The following is a 14661-nucleotide window of genomic DNA, read 5'->3' on the forward strand; positions in this document are numbered from 1 at the left end:
TAAAGAGAATTTGAACTGTGTACCAGGAATGGCATTGCACCACAAGCTCCAGTTAGAAGTCTGAAATCTGAAGTCAGCATGCAGAATAAACTGGAGATGCATTTTTTGTGAAATAAAGGTAAAATACAGAACATCAATATTTTCAATGATTCATAATTCAAACACTTCAAATCCAATTAAAATCATATTATGGGTAGTATGTAATAGCAATCTTCATCCAGAAAATCAAGTATTTTTATGTGCTTGCTCTTTTCCACACTGGACATGAGACGATACGGATGTGATTACATGGTAAATGTAAAAACATATAAACTTAAATTGAAATCAATCAATCACAGCTGCCTAAAAACACACACACACACACAAAACTTTGAAGAAAACAAAAATATATATTTGTAGATAAACTGAGTGAATAGTTTATGGTCACATATTGTCTTTGTAAACATATTAATGAATTGTGAGATAAATCAATAAAAGTATGATGAAAATAATATAGCGATTGTTAATTTTAAATGTGTTGTGTACAAGCTGATTTAAAAAAAAATCAAACCTATGAGAATTCATGCTTAACTGCATGAACTGACACCCCATGTTTATCTAACACACCCCAGAGAACACCAACACAATATTAAAACAACAAATTGTGGCACTGCAATCAGTAAAGTGATCAAATCAACAGAAGCAGAGTAATTACTTTTCTGCATTTTTGTTTTTGTCCTGGGGTAGAATTTAGCATCAAACCTTTGAGACCTCCTGCTTCTCAGAGGGTCTTATATTGAATCCATGTTTATTTAATCTACCCCAGAGACCTCCCGTACAATATAAAGACAACACATTGTGCCACTTGTCTCTGATGAGAAAGCTGTCCTCCTGAGTTCTAGGATGTTATTGCTAGCAAGGGCATTGGCGATGGTTGTGGCTGTTTTGACATCAGCAGGACCTCCTGTTTGCAGGTTACTGGGAACAGCAACAGCTCCACACTTATCTGATGAGGGAGACATCATGATTGGAGGTGTCTTTGCAATCCACAAATACACCAAGGATAAGATATTTCCATTTACAACCAAACCAGAGCCTCTGGAATGTGAAAAGTAAGTCTACATATGATAATCAAGCCTTTTTAGATGAATAATTGTCACTGTCACCAAAATTATTAGTAGTATTTTAATCTACATATAGTTGTTACCATATGTAACTTACATTTTTTAATATAAATATTAAAATGTCAGGAGAAACTGACTCAATCTTTAGGATTTTAAGGTTTGTTTGTTTTATTCATGTAATGTAAGTAAAAGTAACAAGTAATTAATAAAAACAAACTAAAAAATACAATGTTATTCCATATACAATAATTTAATTAAATGCACTTATTATAATCACAGCAACTGATACATAAATCAACATTTCCTATCAATTTATTTTAAAGTTTACACTTAGGAGAATTCCAGTCAGCACAGACAATGATCTTTGCCATTGAAGAAATTAATAACAATCCAGATCTCCTTCCTGGCATTTCCCTGGGTTATAAAATCTATGATTCCTGCTCCTTACCATCTGCATTAAGAGCAGTCATGGCTTTAATGAATGGATATGAGGAAACTCTCTCTGACTCCGCTTGTTCAAGGTCAGCTGCAGTTCAGGCTATAATAGGAGATTCACGATCTTCACCCACAATTGCAATTTCAGCAACAATCGGCCCTTTTCAGATACCTGTGGTAAGAAATTCTAAATAATGCTTCTTGACTTTGCTGTAATGATTGTCACACACACACACACACACACACATATATAATTATGACATGCTTTGGTAATGTTTATTTTTCTTTTAAAGTAGTTCATCTGAAATATTTTTTATCATTTACAGATAAGTCACTTCTCTACCTGTGCATGTCTGAGTAACAGGCAAAGATTTCCCTCATTCTTCAGAACCATCCCCAGTGACTATTACCAAAGCAGAGCCCTGGCACAGCTTGTCAAGCACTTTGGATGGACCTGGGTTGGGGCCATTAGGACTGACAGTGATTATGGCAACAATGGGATGGCTACCTTTGTCCAAGCTGCTGAGCAAGAGGGGGTGTGTATTGAATATTCAGTGGTCATTCATGAAACATATTCCAAAAAGAAAATTCTTCAGATCAAAGATGTTATTGAAAAGAGTACTTCAAGGGTAATTATAGCATTCATAGGTCCAGGAGACATGATTGTGTTACTGAAAGAGTTATTCCTTCACAATGTCACTGGGCTGCAGTGGATTGGCAGTGAAGCTTGGATAACCTCCAGTAACCTGGCAACAGCAGAAGGTTACAGAATTCTGAGGGGTTCGATCGGTTTTGCTGTCATGAAAACCAAAATTGATGGACTGAAAGAGTTCTTAATGAAAGTCCACCCATCTCAGGATCCAGACAATGCCCTCCTTAAGGAATTCTGGGAATCTGCATTTAATTGTTCAAAATCTCACAATAACAATCATAGAAAACTTTGCAGTTGGTCTGAGAACTTAAGAGAAGTAAATAACCTATATACTGATGTGTCTGAACTGAGAATAGCAGGTAATGCTTATAAAGCAGTGTATGCCGTAGCATATTCTCTACATAACTTGCTTGGGTGCAAAACAAGACAAAGTGCTTTTACTAATTACAGTTGTGAAAAAAAAAATAACACTAAACTGTGGCAGGTAAGTCAGTACAATGTATTATTAAATGATTTATCATGCATGCAAATAATGCACATTTTATGTCAATATGTGTCTTATTTTGCACAGGTGCTTGAATATCTGAAAACTATCAATTTCACAACCAAAACTGGAGAGACGGTCTCCTTTGACCAGAACGGAGACCCAATTGCAAGATATGAATTAGTGAACTGGCAACCAGTTAATGAAAGCAGCGTACAGTTTACCACAGTCGGTTACTATGATGCTTCATTGCCAGCAGGTCGTCAGTTTGTCATGAATCATGTCGACATTGTCTGGGCGGGAGGTCAGCATGAGGTGAGAGCAGAAGCAAAGATTGTTGATAATTAAATAAAGAGCTCTGACAGGTCAGCATTCAGTACACTTAGATTGATTTTATATTTTTAAAATATTGAGAATTTGTGCAATTAATATATTATCTATCACTATCAATGGATTGCAAAGACACTTGTTGAGAATAGTACAATTTTTCTATATTTCTACTAGCACCATGATGGTTTTATGCCTCTGTATGTGTTTCTAATAATAATCAATAAGTAAGTGTTTGGGGTTTGATACCAGATTGATTCTATAATTTTAGCAACTTTTAACATATTTGTAACTCACCAATTAACAAAGGATGCCATAAGCCTAGAGCTGTGTCAGAGTTTCAGTATGTGGTGTGTACTAACTTCCTGGAAATGGGGAATAAACATGAAAAAAAACTACAAAAGCACTGGATTTGTCTTCACCACGGCAACTCGTCAAGTTATTTTTCCTTTGCAATAACAGAGGAGATCATCAGTGCAAGTAATCAATCCCACAAGATTATATATATATATATTAGTTATTTTAAATCATTATCATTTTCTGGGAACTATAGCACACTTTAGACACCATTATATGTTGAGTTTTAAATTGTAAAGTGTTAAACATTGCTTAAATGATAGAATTGGACTGGACAAATACCATACACCTTACTTATGCGTTACTTCCAGCACATAAAGACATATAAGAACATAATTTTAGGAAAAATACCAATTCCCCTTTCTATATTAATACTTTAAAAAATGCAATTAGTTCATATGTTTCACTATAAGAAAATATTTTACATATTTATATTTAAAAGTTACGCTTGTTGTCATGCTTAAGGGCTATGATAATCCTCATACCATTTTCTATGAAATAACATTAATAGAAAAACTTTTAGAGCTAAATCTGACAGATTACTTAAAGTTATCCATTGAAACTTGTTCTAACTTTGCTGTGCAGATACCTAAGTCAGTGTGCAGTGAGAGCTGTCTCCCAGGCACTCGAAAGGCGGTTCAGAAGGGGAAACCTCTCTGTTGCTATGACTGCATACGGTGTGCTGATGGAGACATCAGTAAAACCACAGGTAAATGACTGGGAATTCAAAATTGAAAGAGCTGTTCCTTTTGTTTTCTTAGTATTAATTACATCAGTTATATGCATTACATTTAATTAATACAGACCCACTGATTATTAAAAAAGACACAAATGTTTGATTTTCATCTGCTATTACCGGAATACAGTATAAATTAAGTATAGTTTTAGGTTATCTTCAATGCCCTGTTTTTTAGTTGATATTAATGTAGTTAGAAAGACAACATTATTCTTTATACCTTGCACAACATTACAGTAATTTAGCACATACTGTTATACAAAATAACGATAGGTTGCGTATGCAACCCCGGTTATCTGAAAAAGGAAGCACTGCCCAAGGGGGAGGGGTTTCTGCACACTTCCGCGGGAACCCGATCGAAACATCACTTTATCAAAGCTGCCATTGGCCCCTGCGCTCGTCACTCAGAACAGGTCCCTTCCCACTTCCTGTTCTATAAAACGTGACGTCTGCGCAGGTTCGTCCTCATTTGCCGGGAGCTTGGACTCCCACGCAACCTTGCAACCCTTGGGCAGTGCTTCCTTTTTCAGGTAACCGGGGTTGCATAGGCAACCTATCATTATCTTTCAAGTCGGAAGCAGTGCCCAAGGGGGAGGGGTTACTATATAACAAAACCGTCGCAAGGGAGGAGGCAGCGAGCTGATAAGGGAGCCTGCCCCGAGGTGCACCGATAGGGGACCTTGGCAACACAGACAGTAACCTCAGGGGCCCCATAGGGCCATACCTGAGCCGTCCAGGAGCGAGGACCGTAGTGACACTCTACCGGGAACTGTCTGCAATCAGCATATACAAAGTGGGGCTACAGAGGTTAACTCTTACGCCCTCCGCTTACAAGAGAAAGGCCGGCTGCTCTACTAGTGCAGCTAGGAACGAGACCGTAATCTACTTGCACAATGTCTGGCGCGGGCAATCAACCACTTGTGCGTCCTCCGCGCAATATCATGGCAGTGGACCCCTGATCCAATAGGAGAGGGGCCACAGACCCAATGAGAAAAATACAATATAATACATAGCTGGCTAGTCAACAGAGTAGCCGAGCTGAACAATACACAATACATATATATCATGTGACAGCAAGACCTTCATGCTGTCAGCGCACAGCACAAGAGCATCCAACTCAACTAAACAGTACAGAGTGGAAGAGCTCCATTGTGCTGACAATTTAGATTTTGTACAATGAACTATATACACCATGGGGTGCAGGAACGAAGTCATGCACCGCCCATGGAACACAGGAGCAGTTGACGCCTGCTGGTTAGACCGGCAAGGCAACATTAGCTCTACTGTGTTAACAAAGGAACTATATACACAGCGAGGCAGCGAACTCAAGTGTCGTCAGCTGGGAACAGCGGCAGTAAACTCCATTCTACAATTTTAGAATGGAGCCACAGTCCTGCTGTTTAACACATAATACATATATACACATATATACATCACGGGGTGCAGGAGCTGGCTCATGCGCCACACGTGGAACACAGGAGCAGTTGAAACCTGTCGAATAGCGCAGCTAACGCAGGACAACTACAGCTCTACCGTGCGAATAAATGAACTATGTACACAGCGGGGCACTGGAGAACTCAAGTGCCCTCCACTGGAGGACAACAGCAGCGGTCCCCTGCTCTATGGCATAATACAGCCAGAGTGGGCCACAGACCTGCTGACCAATACACAGAGCGGGGTACAGGCCAAACGCATGCACCACCGCAACACAATTACAATGGATGAACTATATACAGGGCGGCCTCTTAAGGCAACATGCCTGTAGGCCGCACAACAAGCCCCGGGAATACATCGACAGGGCTGTCTGTACATCCAGGAGCAGCCTTGTGTGGGTGCTCGACTGGAAGGCATAGTCCGGTGGAAGGGAAAGACATGGCAGGAGCCAGAGCCTGCAGGCTACTGGGGCTTGACTACAGCCAAAACCGGGTTCCCAATGGAAGGGACTGGTCCTGTCACATCCAACCTGTAGAACCTGGCAAATGTAAGCGGTGAGGTCCAAGCTGCAGTCGCACAAATGTCTGCCAAGGGGGCACCTTGAAAAAGGACCCACGATGTTGCAACGCCTCGAGTCGAGTGGGCCACCAGGTGATCAGGCACTGGGGTCCTGGTAGACTCGTAGGCCATGGTAATGGTGTCCACAATCCAATGCGAGAGGCGCTGCTTTGAAAGTGCCTGGCCCTGTGTCCATGCTCCGTAAGACACAAACAGTTGGTCTGAGCGCCAAATGTCCTTAGTGCTTTCCAAATAGCACCTGAGGGTCCGCACAGGGCAGGTGAAGCCGACTCTCTTGCTCTGAAGCAAAGGGAGGAGGATGAAAAGCCATCAACTCAATAGGCCTGTTGACATGAAATGGAGACAGCACTTTCGGGAGGAACGCAGGGTTAGGCCGTAGCGTGACCCTGGAGCCATCTCCCACAAAACGGACACACGATGGGTGTACGGACAGGGCGTGTAACTCGCTCACGTGTTTTGCAGAGGTGATTGCCAGCAAAAACACAGTCTTAAGTGACACCAGCTTCAGCTCAGCTAAGTTCAGTGGCTCAAATGGGGATTGGGAAAGTGCATCCAGCACTACATCAAGGCGCCATGCGGGCAGTGAAAGGGTTCGAGAAGGCCGTAGCCATCGAGCTCCCTTCAGAAACTGCATAGCCAGAAAATGAGACCCAGGAGGCTCGCCATCAATCCGAACATGACATGTCAAAATGGCCACCAGATACACTTTGAGCCTGGATGGGGACTTGCCCTGGTCCAACAGCTCTTGTAGAAATTGCAATATGACCCTGATGGGGCAATTAATTGGGTCTTGACCGCCGTCTTGGCACCAGGTGCTAAACATCCGCCAGCGGTAGGAATACTGCGATCTCGTAGAGGGAACTCTCGCCGACTGAATAGTGGCAACTACCGCGTCCGACAGACCCCAGGCAATCAATCGCTCCTGCTCAGGGGCCAGGCCCAGAGCTGGAGGAGGCCCAGATTGGGGTGTCAAAGCATGCCCTGCACCTGGGAGAATAAGTCCGCTCTCACTGGGAGCTGCCAAGGCTCTCCGTGGAGGAGGGCAATCAGGTCCGCGAACCAGAATCTGCGAGGCCACCGCGGGGCTATCAGCAGAACTGTTGCTTGTTCTCTCCTGACCTTCTCCATGACCACCGGGAGAAAGGGGAAGGGTGGGAACGCGTAAAGGAGACAGTGCGGCCACTTGTGAGCTAGCGCGTCGATCCCTAGGGTTCCTGAGCGGTCTTGGACGGAGAACCATAGTGGGCAGTGTGTGGACTCTGCTGAGGCAAAGAGATCCACGTCCGCCCTGCCGAACCGGCTCCACAGCTGTTGTACCAGAAGCGTACTTGTGAACGAAACTGAAACTGAAAGCGCAGCCGGACCTCCGGTGCGTGGACGGGACAGAATCGGGATTAGCTATCAATAATAACTAAACACACACAAGACAGAGACGATGTGTAGCGAAAACGGTGGTGAACAACACTATGAAGTAAGCCAGCCAGCCTAAATATGCAGTTTGAATGTTTATTACAAACACAGACACAGAGAGCTTACGTTCCTGAGTCAAGCGAAGAGGAAAAAGAGGACGAACCTGCGCTGACGTCACATTTTATAGAACAGGAAGTGGGATGGGACCTGTTCTGAGTGACGAGCGCAGGGGCCAGTGGCAGCTTTGATAGAGTGACATTTCGATCGGGTTCCCGCGGAAGTGTTCAGAAACCCCTCCCCCTTGGGCAGTTCTTCCGACTTGAAAGATAACTAACAATGACTTCTAGAATTAATGTAGCAACAAGTTTAAGCAGATTCACTGACAATAGGCTCTCAGTCTTGCATCTCCTCGAATGGATTTACTGCAGGAGCTTCATAGCCTGTCTTCCTTTGCATAAAAGATACCTATTTCATTTTTTAATATTTTGAAGTTGTTTAAAGTTTGTAAACTGCAAGAATATCAATAGGATTTGACATAATATTATTGTCTGTTTTTCTTGCAGATTCTAACGATTGTATCCAGTGTCCAGAGGAATATTGGTCAAATGAGAAAAGGGACAAATGTGTATTAAAAATAATTGAATTTCTGTCATTTAGTGAAATCATGGGAATTCTGCTCATGATTCTTTCATTGGCCGGGGCTTGCTTCACCATGGGCATAGCTTTGGTCTTCTTTAAATACAAAAATACACCTGTTGTTAAAGCCAATAACTCTGAGCTCAGTTTCATCCTGCTCTTCTCATTAACTCTGTGTTTCCTTTGCTCACTTACTTTCATTGGCCAGCCCTCTGAGTGGTCCTGTATGTTGCGCCACACAGCATTTGGCATCACATTTGTCCTGTGCATCTCTTGTGTTCTGGGGAAAACAATAGTGGTGTTAATGGCCTTCAGGGCTACACTGCCAGGCAATAATATTATGAAATGGTTTGGGCCCACACAGCAGAGGTTAAGTGTTCTTGCTTTCACACTCATACAGGTCCTGATTTGTGTGCTTTGGTTGACAATTTCACCTCCTTTTCCAAACAAGAATATTAAATTCTATGCAGAGAGAATAATTCTGGAGTGTGACCTGGGATGTACAGGTGCATTCTGGGCTGTGTTAGGGTATATTGGATTCCTCTCTGCCATGTGCTTTGTGCTGGCTTTTCTGGCTCGTAAACTACCTAATGACTTCAATGAAGCCAAATTCATCACATTCAGCATGCTCATATTCTGTGCAGTCTGGATCACCTTTATCCCAGCTTATATCAGCTCTCCTGGGAAGTATACAGTAGCTGTGGAAATATTTGCTATTTTGGCTTCTAGTTTTGGTTTGCTTTTCTGTATATTTGGACCCAAGTGTTACATAATTTTGCTGAAGCCTGAATTAAATACAAAGAAACGCTTAATGGGTAAAGTGCACTCAAAGTCTCTTTAGGAGAACCGTGTCTCCTATATGCACATTGTAAAATATCCACATTGCTTTTACAGCTTCTGCATCTTTAAACACTTTACTTAAGGTGAAGTTGACACTTTACAAACTCATTGTAGATGGTTTATTTTTTTAATGTCTGATAGATATACAGTTATGTCTGATAAAAAATACAGGTGTACAATTTATTAGAGATGTAATTTAATTTAAAAAATATGGAAATATGTATTATAATCTGAACTTTTCTTGGATCTGAAAATACCTCAGTTTGTATCTTATTATTTTGTAATTAAACAATTCAATTTTTGAAAACATTTCCAATCAACATTCTCTTTTTAAACTTGAAAGAATACTGTAACATAGAGTGAATGTGTTCATTACTGCTCAGTCTTATTTTCTGTTTATTAAAAACAAGTATTTTACATTACAAATAAAACCATTAAAATTTTAATGCTTTTAATTACAATTTTAAAATTAAATTCTAAAATAATTTCTAAAATGTTGAAATGGTCAAATAAATCATATTCAGAAAACAAAACCAAGTGATCAGGTGCATTCAAATAAAACAATAAATGCATGGAACTAAGTCAAGTGCAACAAGTCAATCAAATCAATAAAAAACAATCTGCTGCATTGAAAACTTAATGGTAAATGCATTAGACAAACAAAATACAACAAAACCCTCTGATGGATCTCCAGATTGACATGATCTTTAACCAGGATTATGCCCCTCCGTGTGATGGTCTTTGGGTCTGGCTCCTGCTTATTGAACAAGCAGATGTTCTGTCTCTCCCACAGGGCTTGTTTCACCATGCAGACGATGCGCCACCAACACCTCAGAGTCAATGTTGAAAGTCATCTGGCTGGTCCATAAAGTAGTTTAATAGTCCCCCCAATAATGTGAGCCCGGCTCCATAGACATAGTGGACGTGTCCCCCCCAATTCTGAAACCAAACCTATGCCACTGCATATACATATACAGGTGATCTATATGGGTTTACATGTGCAGATAACAATAGGTTGCAAATGCAAACCCTGGTTATCTGAAAAAGGAAGCACTGCCCAAGAGGGAGGGGTTTCTGTCCACTTCCGTAGGAACCCGATCGAAACTTCACTCTATCAAAGCTGCCATAGGCCCCTGTGCACATCACTCAAACAGGTCTCTTCCCACATCCTGTTTGTATAAGAGGTGATGTCTGCACAGGTTCATCCTCTTTTGCCAGGAGCAGGACTCCCACACGGCCTTGCAACCTTTGGGCTGTTTCCTTTTTCAGATAGCCGGGGTTGCATTCGCAACCTATCATTATCTTTCAAGTCAGAAGCACTGCTCAAAGGGGGAGGGGTTACTGTATAAATAAAATTTTACAAGTGGGGAGGAAGCAGCAAGCTGATAAGGGAGCCTGCCCAAAGGCATACATTACTCGTCAAACGTTTTAGAACACCTCCATTTTTCCAGTTTTTATTGAAATGTATGCAGTTTAATGTCTAAATGTCTTATTTCTACAATGGAAATCAAATATTGTTCGGAAAGTTCTTCCCAACACTGTTGCAAAAGTTCCCACAAATGTGTTGCATTTTTCTTTCACCCTTCTGTCCAGTTCATCCTATGTTTTGGGTCATTATCGTGCTATAGGATGAACCTCTGAGCAACTAGGTGTATACCAGAGGGTATTGAATGGCACTGCAAAATGCTGTTGTAGCCATTTTGGTTCAGGGTGCCACACAACTCTGGATCCCCAGACCATCACCTCCTCCATGTTTGACAGGTGGTGTCACACACTAAGGAACCATCCTTTCGCCTACTCGACAGCATACAAACACCCTGCGTGATGAACCGATGATTTCAAATTTTGATTCATCGGTCTATAAGACCTTCTTCCAGTCTTCAGTAGTCCACTGGCAGTGCTTCATGGCCCAGGCAAGCCTCTTATTTTTATGTTGCCATCTTAGCAATTGCTTTCTTTCTGCCACTCGACCTGTCAAACCTGCAGCTCGAAGTCTTCTCTTCACAGTTGAAACTGAGACTTGTTTACTTCAACCAGTGTTAATCTGGGCTTGAAGTACTTGTCCTGTGAGCCGCCTATCATGCAAGCTGTTGACTCTCAGAAACTTCTGATTCTGTTGTGGTTTAGGGTCTGCCAGATCTCTTCCTGTCAGTTTCCTCCAGTTTCCATGTGCCTTTTGATGGTGTAGGAAACTGTACTTAAAAACTGTGCTGAAATGTCAATAAAAACTGGAAAAATGGGGGTGTTCTAAAACTTTTGACTGGTGGTGTTCTGCTAGGGGGACTCAGTAACAGTAACTCCAGACGGTAATCCCAGGGGCCCTGTAGGGCCGCACCTGGGCCGCCCAAGAGCAAGTACCATAGTCATGCTCTTACCAGGAACTGTCTAGAATCAGCATATACAAAGCGGGACAACAGAGGTCAACTCTTACGCCCTCCACTTACAATAGCAATAGCACTCTACTAGTGCAGCTAGGAGCAAGGCCGTAATCTACAATATATGGCACGGGGCAATCAAGCAACCTGTGTGCCCTCCACAAATTAACATGGCAGTAGACCCCTGATCCATCAGGAGCGGGGCCATAGACCCACTGAAAATTCAACATAATACACAGCTGGCTAGTCAATCAGAGTAATAGCTTCACAGAGAGGTTTGGGTGTTTACAGATGCAAGCTCGCCACGATCAAGCATGCCGAGTCACAGTCACTCCAGCGTGCTGGAAGGTGCTCCATTGATGGCGGAGCCCTTACAATTTGACCCTCGGTGTGCCACTGGGAACAATCTGAAACCTAGTAGTGATGAAGAAAGACACAGGCAGGTGCACGGAGTCCGCACGGGCCCTCCATATCAATGTCCTGGAGTTACAAGTAGTTGTGTCATTTCCTGATAGTCCTATGGGACAGACATGTGCTGGTTTGGACGGACAACACAGCGGTGGTTGCTTATACAGTGAGGGAAAAAAGTATTTGATCCCCTGCTGATTTTGTACATTTGCCCACTGACAAAGAAATGATCAGTCTATAATTTTAATGGTAGGTGTATTTTAACAGTGAGAGACAGAATAACAACAAAAAAATCCAGAAAAACACATTTCAAAAAAGTTATTAATTGATTTGCATGTTAATGAGGGAAATAAGTATTTGACCCCTTCGACTTAGTACTTGGTGGCAAAACCCTTGTTGCCCACACTAGCTGCTCCTGGGTCTGTCATGCGGCCTCCATGTATCTTGCCTTACGAGACCGCACTGTATGTAGTTTGTTCATTATTGCATTGTGTCACGGTGGAGCATGTGTCTGGCTTGTACTGTGCTATGTATATATCACGTGTAAACATCAGGACTGTGGCTCCGTTCTAGCTTGAGTTATTCACTAACTCGCTATGTATATTGTTCCTTGGTCAGCAGGTCTGTGGCCCGCTCTGGCCATAGAGCAAAAGACCACTGCTGCTGTCCTCAGCGGTAAGCACTTGAGCAGGCTCTCGTGTTCCGCTGTGTACATAGTTAATGAGTTCCTACGCCCCGTGGTGTTTATAGTTCATTTGTACAACATTGTAGAGCTGGTGTAGCCTCACTCCTACCAGGGCTAGTGGAGCAAGCGGCCAATGCTTCCATGTTATGAAGTGAGTGCATTAATTGTTTTCCACAATGTTTATGGTTTGATTGTCATGGTAGATCCTGCTGTTGTCCTGCATTAGCTGCACTAACAGGTGACAACTGCTCCCGTGTTATGCGGTTGGTGCATGATCTACTTCCTGCATATCGCATTGACGGCACAATGGAGCTGGCCGCTCTGTACCGTTCAGTAAACGTGATTTCTTCTTTGCTGCATGAATGCAAGATGAATGTTCATGCTGCCATGCTGTATATACTGTTATGTTCAGCTGTGGCTATTCAGTTGACTAGCCAACTGTGTGTTATTCAGTGGGTCTATGGCCCCCGCTCCTGCAGAATCAGGGCTCCACTGCCACGTTAATGTGCGGAGGGCGCACAAGTTGTTTGATTGCCCGCGCCATATATTATGCAAGTAGATATATGGCCTTGCTCCTAGATGCATTAGTAGAGCAGCCGACCATGCTGTTGTAATGCAGGGCGTAAAAGTTGACCTGTGTAGCCCCGTTTTGTATACTATTATTATTATTATTTACTTATTGGCAGACGCCCTTATCCAGGACGACTTACAAAACATAAGCGCAATAAAAATGCAAAAATACATGCTGATTGCAGACAGTCCTGGTACAGCATGACTGCTGTTCTCACTCCTGGGCAGCCCAAGTGTGGCCCCTAGTGGTTGCCTCGGGGTAGGTTCCCTGATCAGCTTGCTGCCTCCTCCCTTGTTTTTGTTATACAGTAATCCCTCCCCCTTGGGCAGTGCTTCCAACTTGAAAGATAACAATAGGTTGCGAATGCTATCCCGGTTATCTGAAAAAGGAAGCACTGCCCAAGGGTTCTTGTCTGGCAATACGTACCCCTAGAATTAGCTCTGTCTGAATAAAACAGCTGTCTCCCACTATGAGTGTATGGATAATTATGATAATGTTGCCCAATATAAGTGTATAGATGTAGTCCAATACAATCTTGTGTTGTTTATATTGATTGCCCCTATGTCCCCTTCCCCTGAGCTCTAACTATGACTTCACATCTTGTCTGCAGTGATTAGCTCACAATTATGTAGGACCTGTATTAACTGTATGTATGTAACATAACCAATCTGTATGTTTACAGGTGACATTTTCTAATGCTACAAATAAAATAATAACACATCGAAAAATCGCAAAGTGTTACATTATTTTTAGTTCTAATTGTTCAATCAAGTCAACGGTCTTTTATTTCTCAATTATGACAGTAGGCTATAAACCGCTACTGTTAGTATTCACTGTTTGCCTGTCACATTTGCTAATTGGTAATTTTGCTAATAATATAATTTTCAATTCACTATTGATATTTCATCTGAATATATTAATTTTGTAAGACGTGTAACTTACTCTGCTTCTCGTCAGGGTCCAAATCACCCTATCTGGGTTTATTTCGCGATGGTGACTGTTTACTCTAACTGTATAACTGCAAACTGTATGTAATCCCTTTCTTAATTGATGTTCTCTATTTAGCAGAGGTAGGGGATTTGGATTGATAGCTATAAAATGATGAGCTATCGTCACTGTGCGACTAAAACAGCTACAATCACTAACACAGTGTCCTGACGGCAAGTGACACGAGCAAGCGACAACGACACTGTTCAGAGAATTACCTGAACATATCGATATAGGCAAAAATCATGAGTTATCAGTGTTATGAATTACAAGCTGGTCAAAACTGGTCAGAACTGGGGTTTTACACAACTATCAAATAATTATTTCAAACAATAATAGGTGGATGAGAGCTTGGATGACACTTAACTTAAATACTTTTATTTAAAGTAAATGTAACATATTATTTATCCTTTTCTTTTGTCTGGCAAATTTTCAGTTAAGTACAGGGGAATTCAGAGTCTTTCCTGCATTCACTGACATTAATTTAAGTTCAACTGATGTCAGTCATTAATTGTTCGCAAGCCTTTAATTTTTAAATCTTGAGAAATGTTTCATTTTCATTATTTCAAAAAATGAAACACTGTTCAAAATAAATATTCAAGTTTTTGGCTTTTGATATGCAGACACATTTTATTTAAATGG

General features: G+C 41.8%; 1 protein-coding gene across 1 annotated transcript; it reads left to right on the forward strand.

The window, feature by feature from the left end:
- The first annotated feature begins 987 nt into the window (after positions 1 to 987).
- On the forward strand, positions 988 to 8994 carry LOC136753403 (extracellular calcium-sensing receptor-like). Its single transcript, XM_066709476.1, has 6 exons — positions 988 to 1091; positions 1427 to 1715; positions 1865 to 2674; positions 2762 to 2989; positions 3944 to 4067; positions 8081 to 8994. The coding sequence occupies exons 1-6, from the start codon at positions 1003 to 1005 to the stop codon at positions 8992 to 8994; spliced, it is 2454 nt and encodes an 817-aa protein (XP_066565573.1). The 5' UTR covers positions 988 to 1002.
- Positions 8995 to 14661: the final 5667 nt, after the last annotated feature.

The sequence above is a fragment of the Amia ocellicauda genome, chromosome 7 (assembly GCF_036373705.1).
Source record: "Amia ocellicauda isolate fAmiCal2 chromosome 7, fAmiCal2.hap1, whole genome shotgun sequence".
In the NCBI taxonomy this organism is placed as follows: domain Eukaryota; kingdom Metazoa; phylum Chordata; class Actinopteri; order Amiiformes; family Amiidae; genus Amia; species Amia ocellicauda.

What these genes read in the sequence shown, in the direction of transcription:
- LOC136753403 (XM_066709476.1), top strand. Translation starts at nt 1,003, where the DNA reads ATGATTGGAGGTGTCTTTGCAATCCACAAATACACCAAGGATAAGATA. An exon ending in GAGCCTCTGGAATGTGAAAA is followed by an intron (nt 1,092 to 1,426) that starts GTAAGTCTACAT and finishes TTTATTTTAAAG; the next exon opens with TTTACACTTAGGAGAATTCC. An exon ending in GGGCGGGAGGTCAGCATGAG is followed by an intron (nt 2,990 to 3,943) that starts GTGAGAGCAGAA and finishes TTTGCTGTGCAG; the next exon opens with ATACCTAAGTCAGTGTGCAG.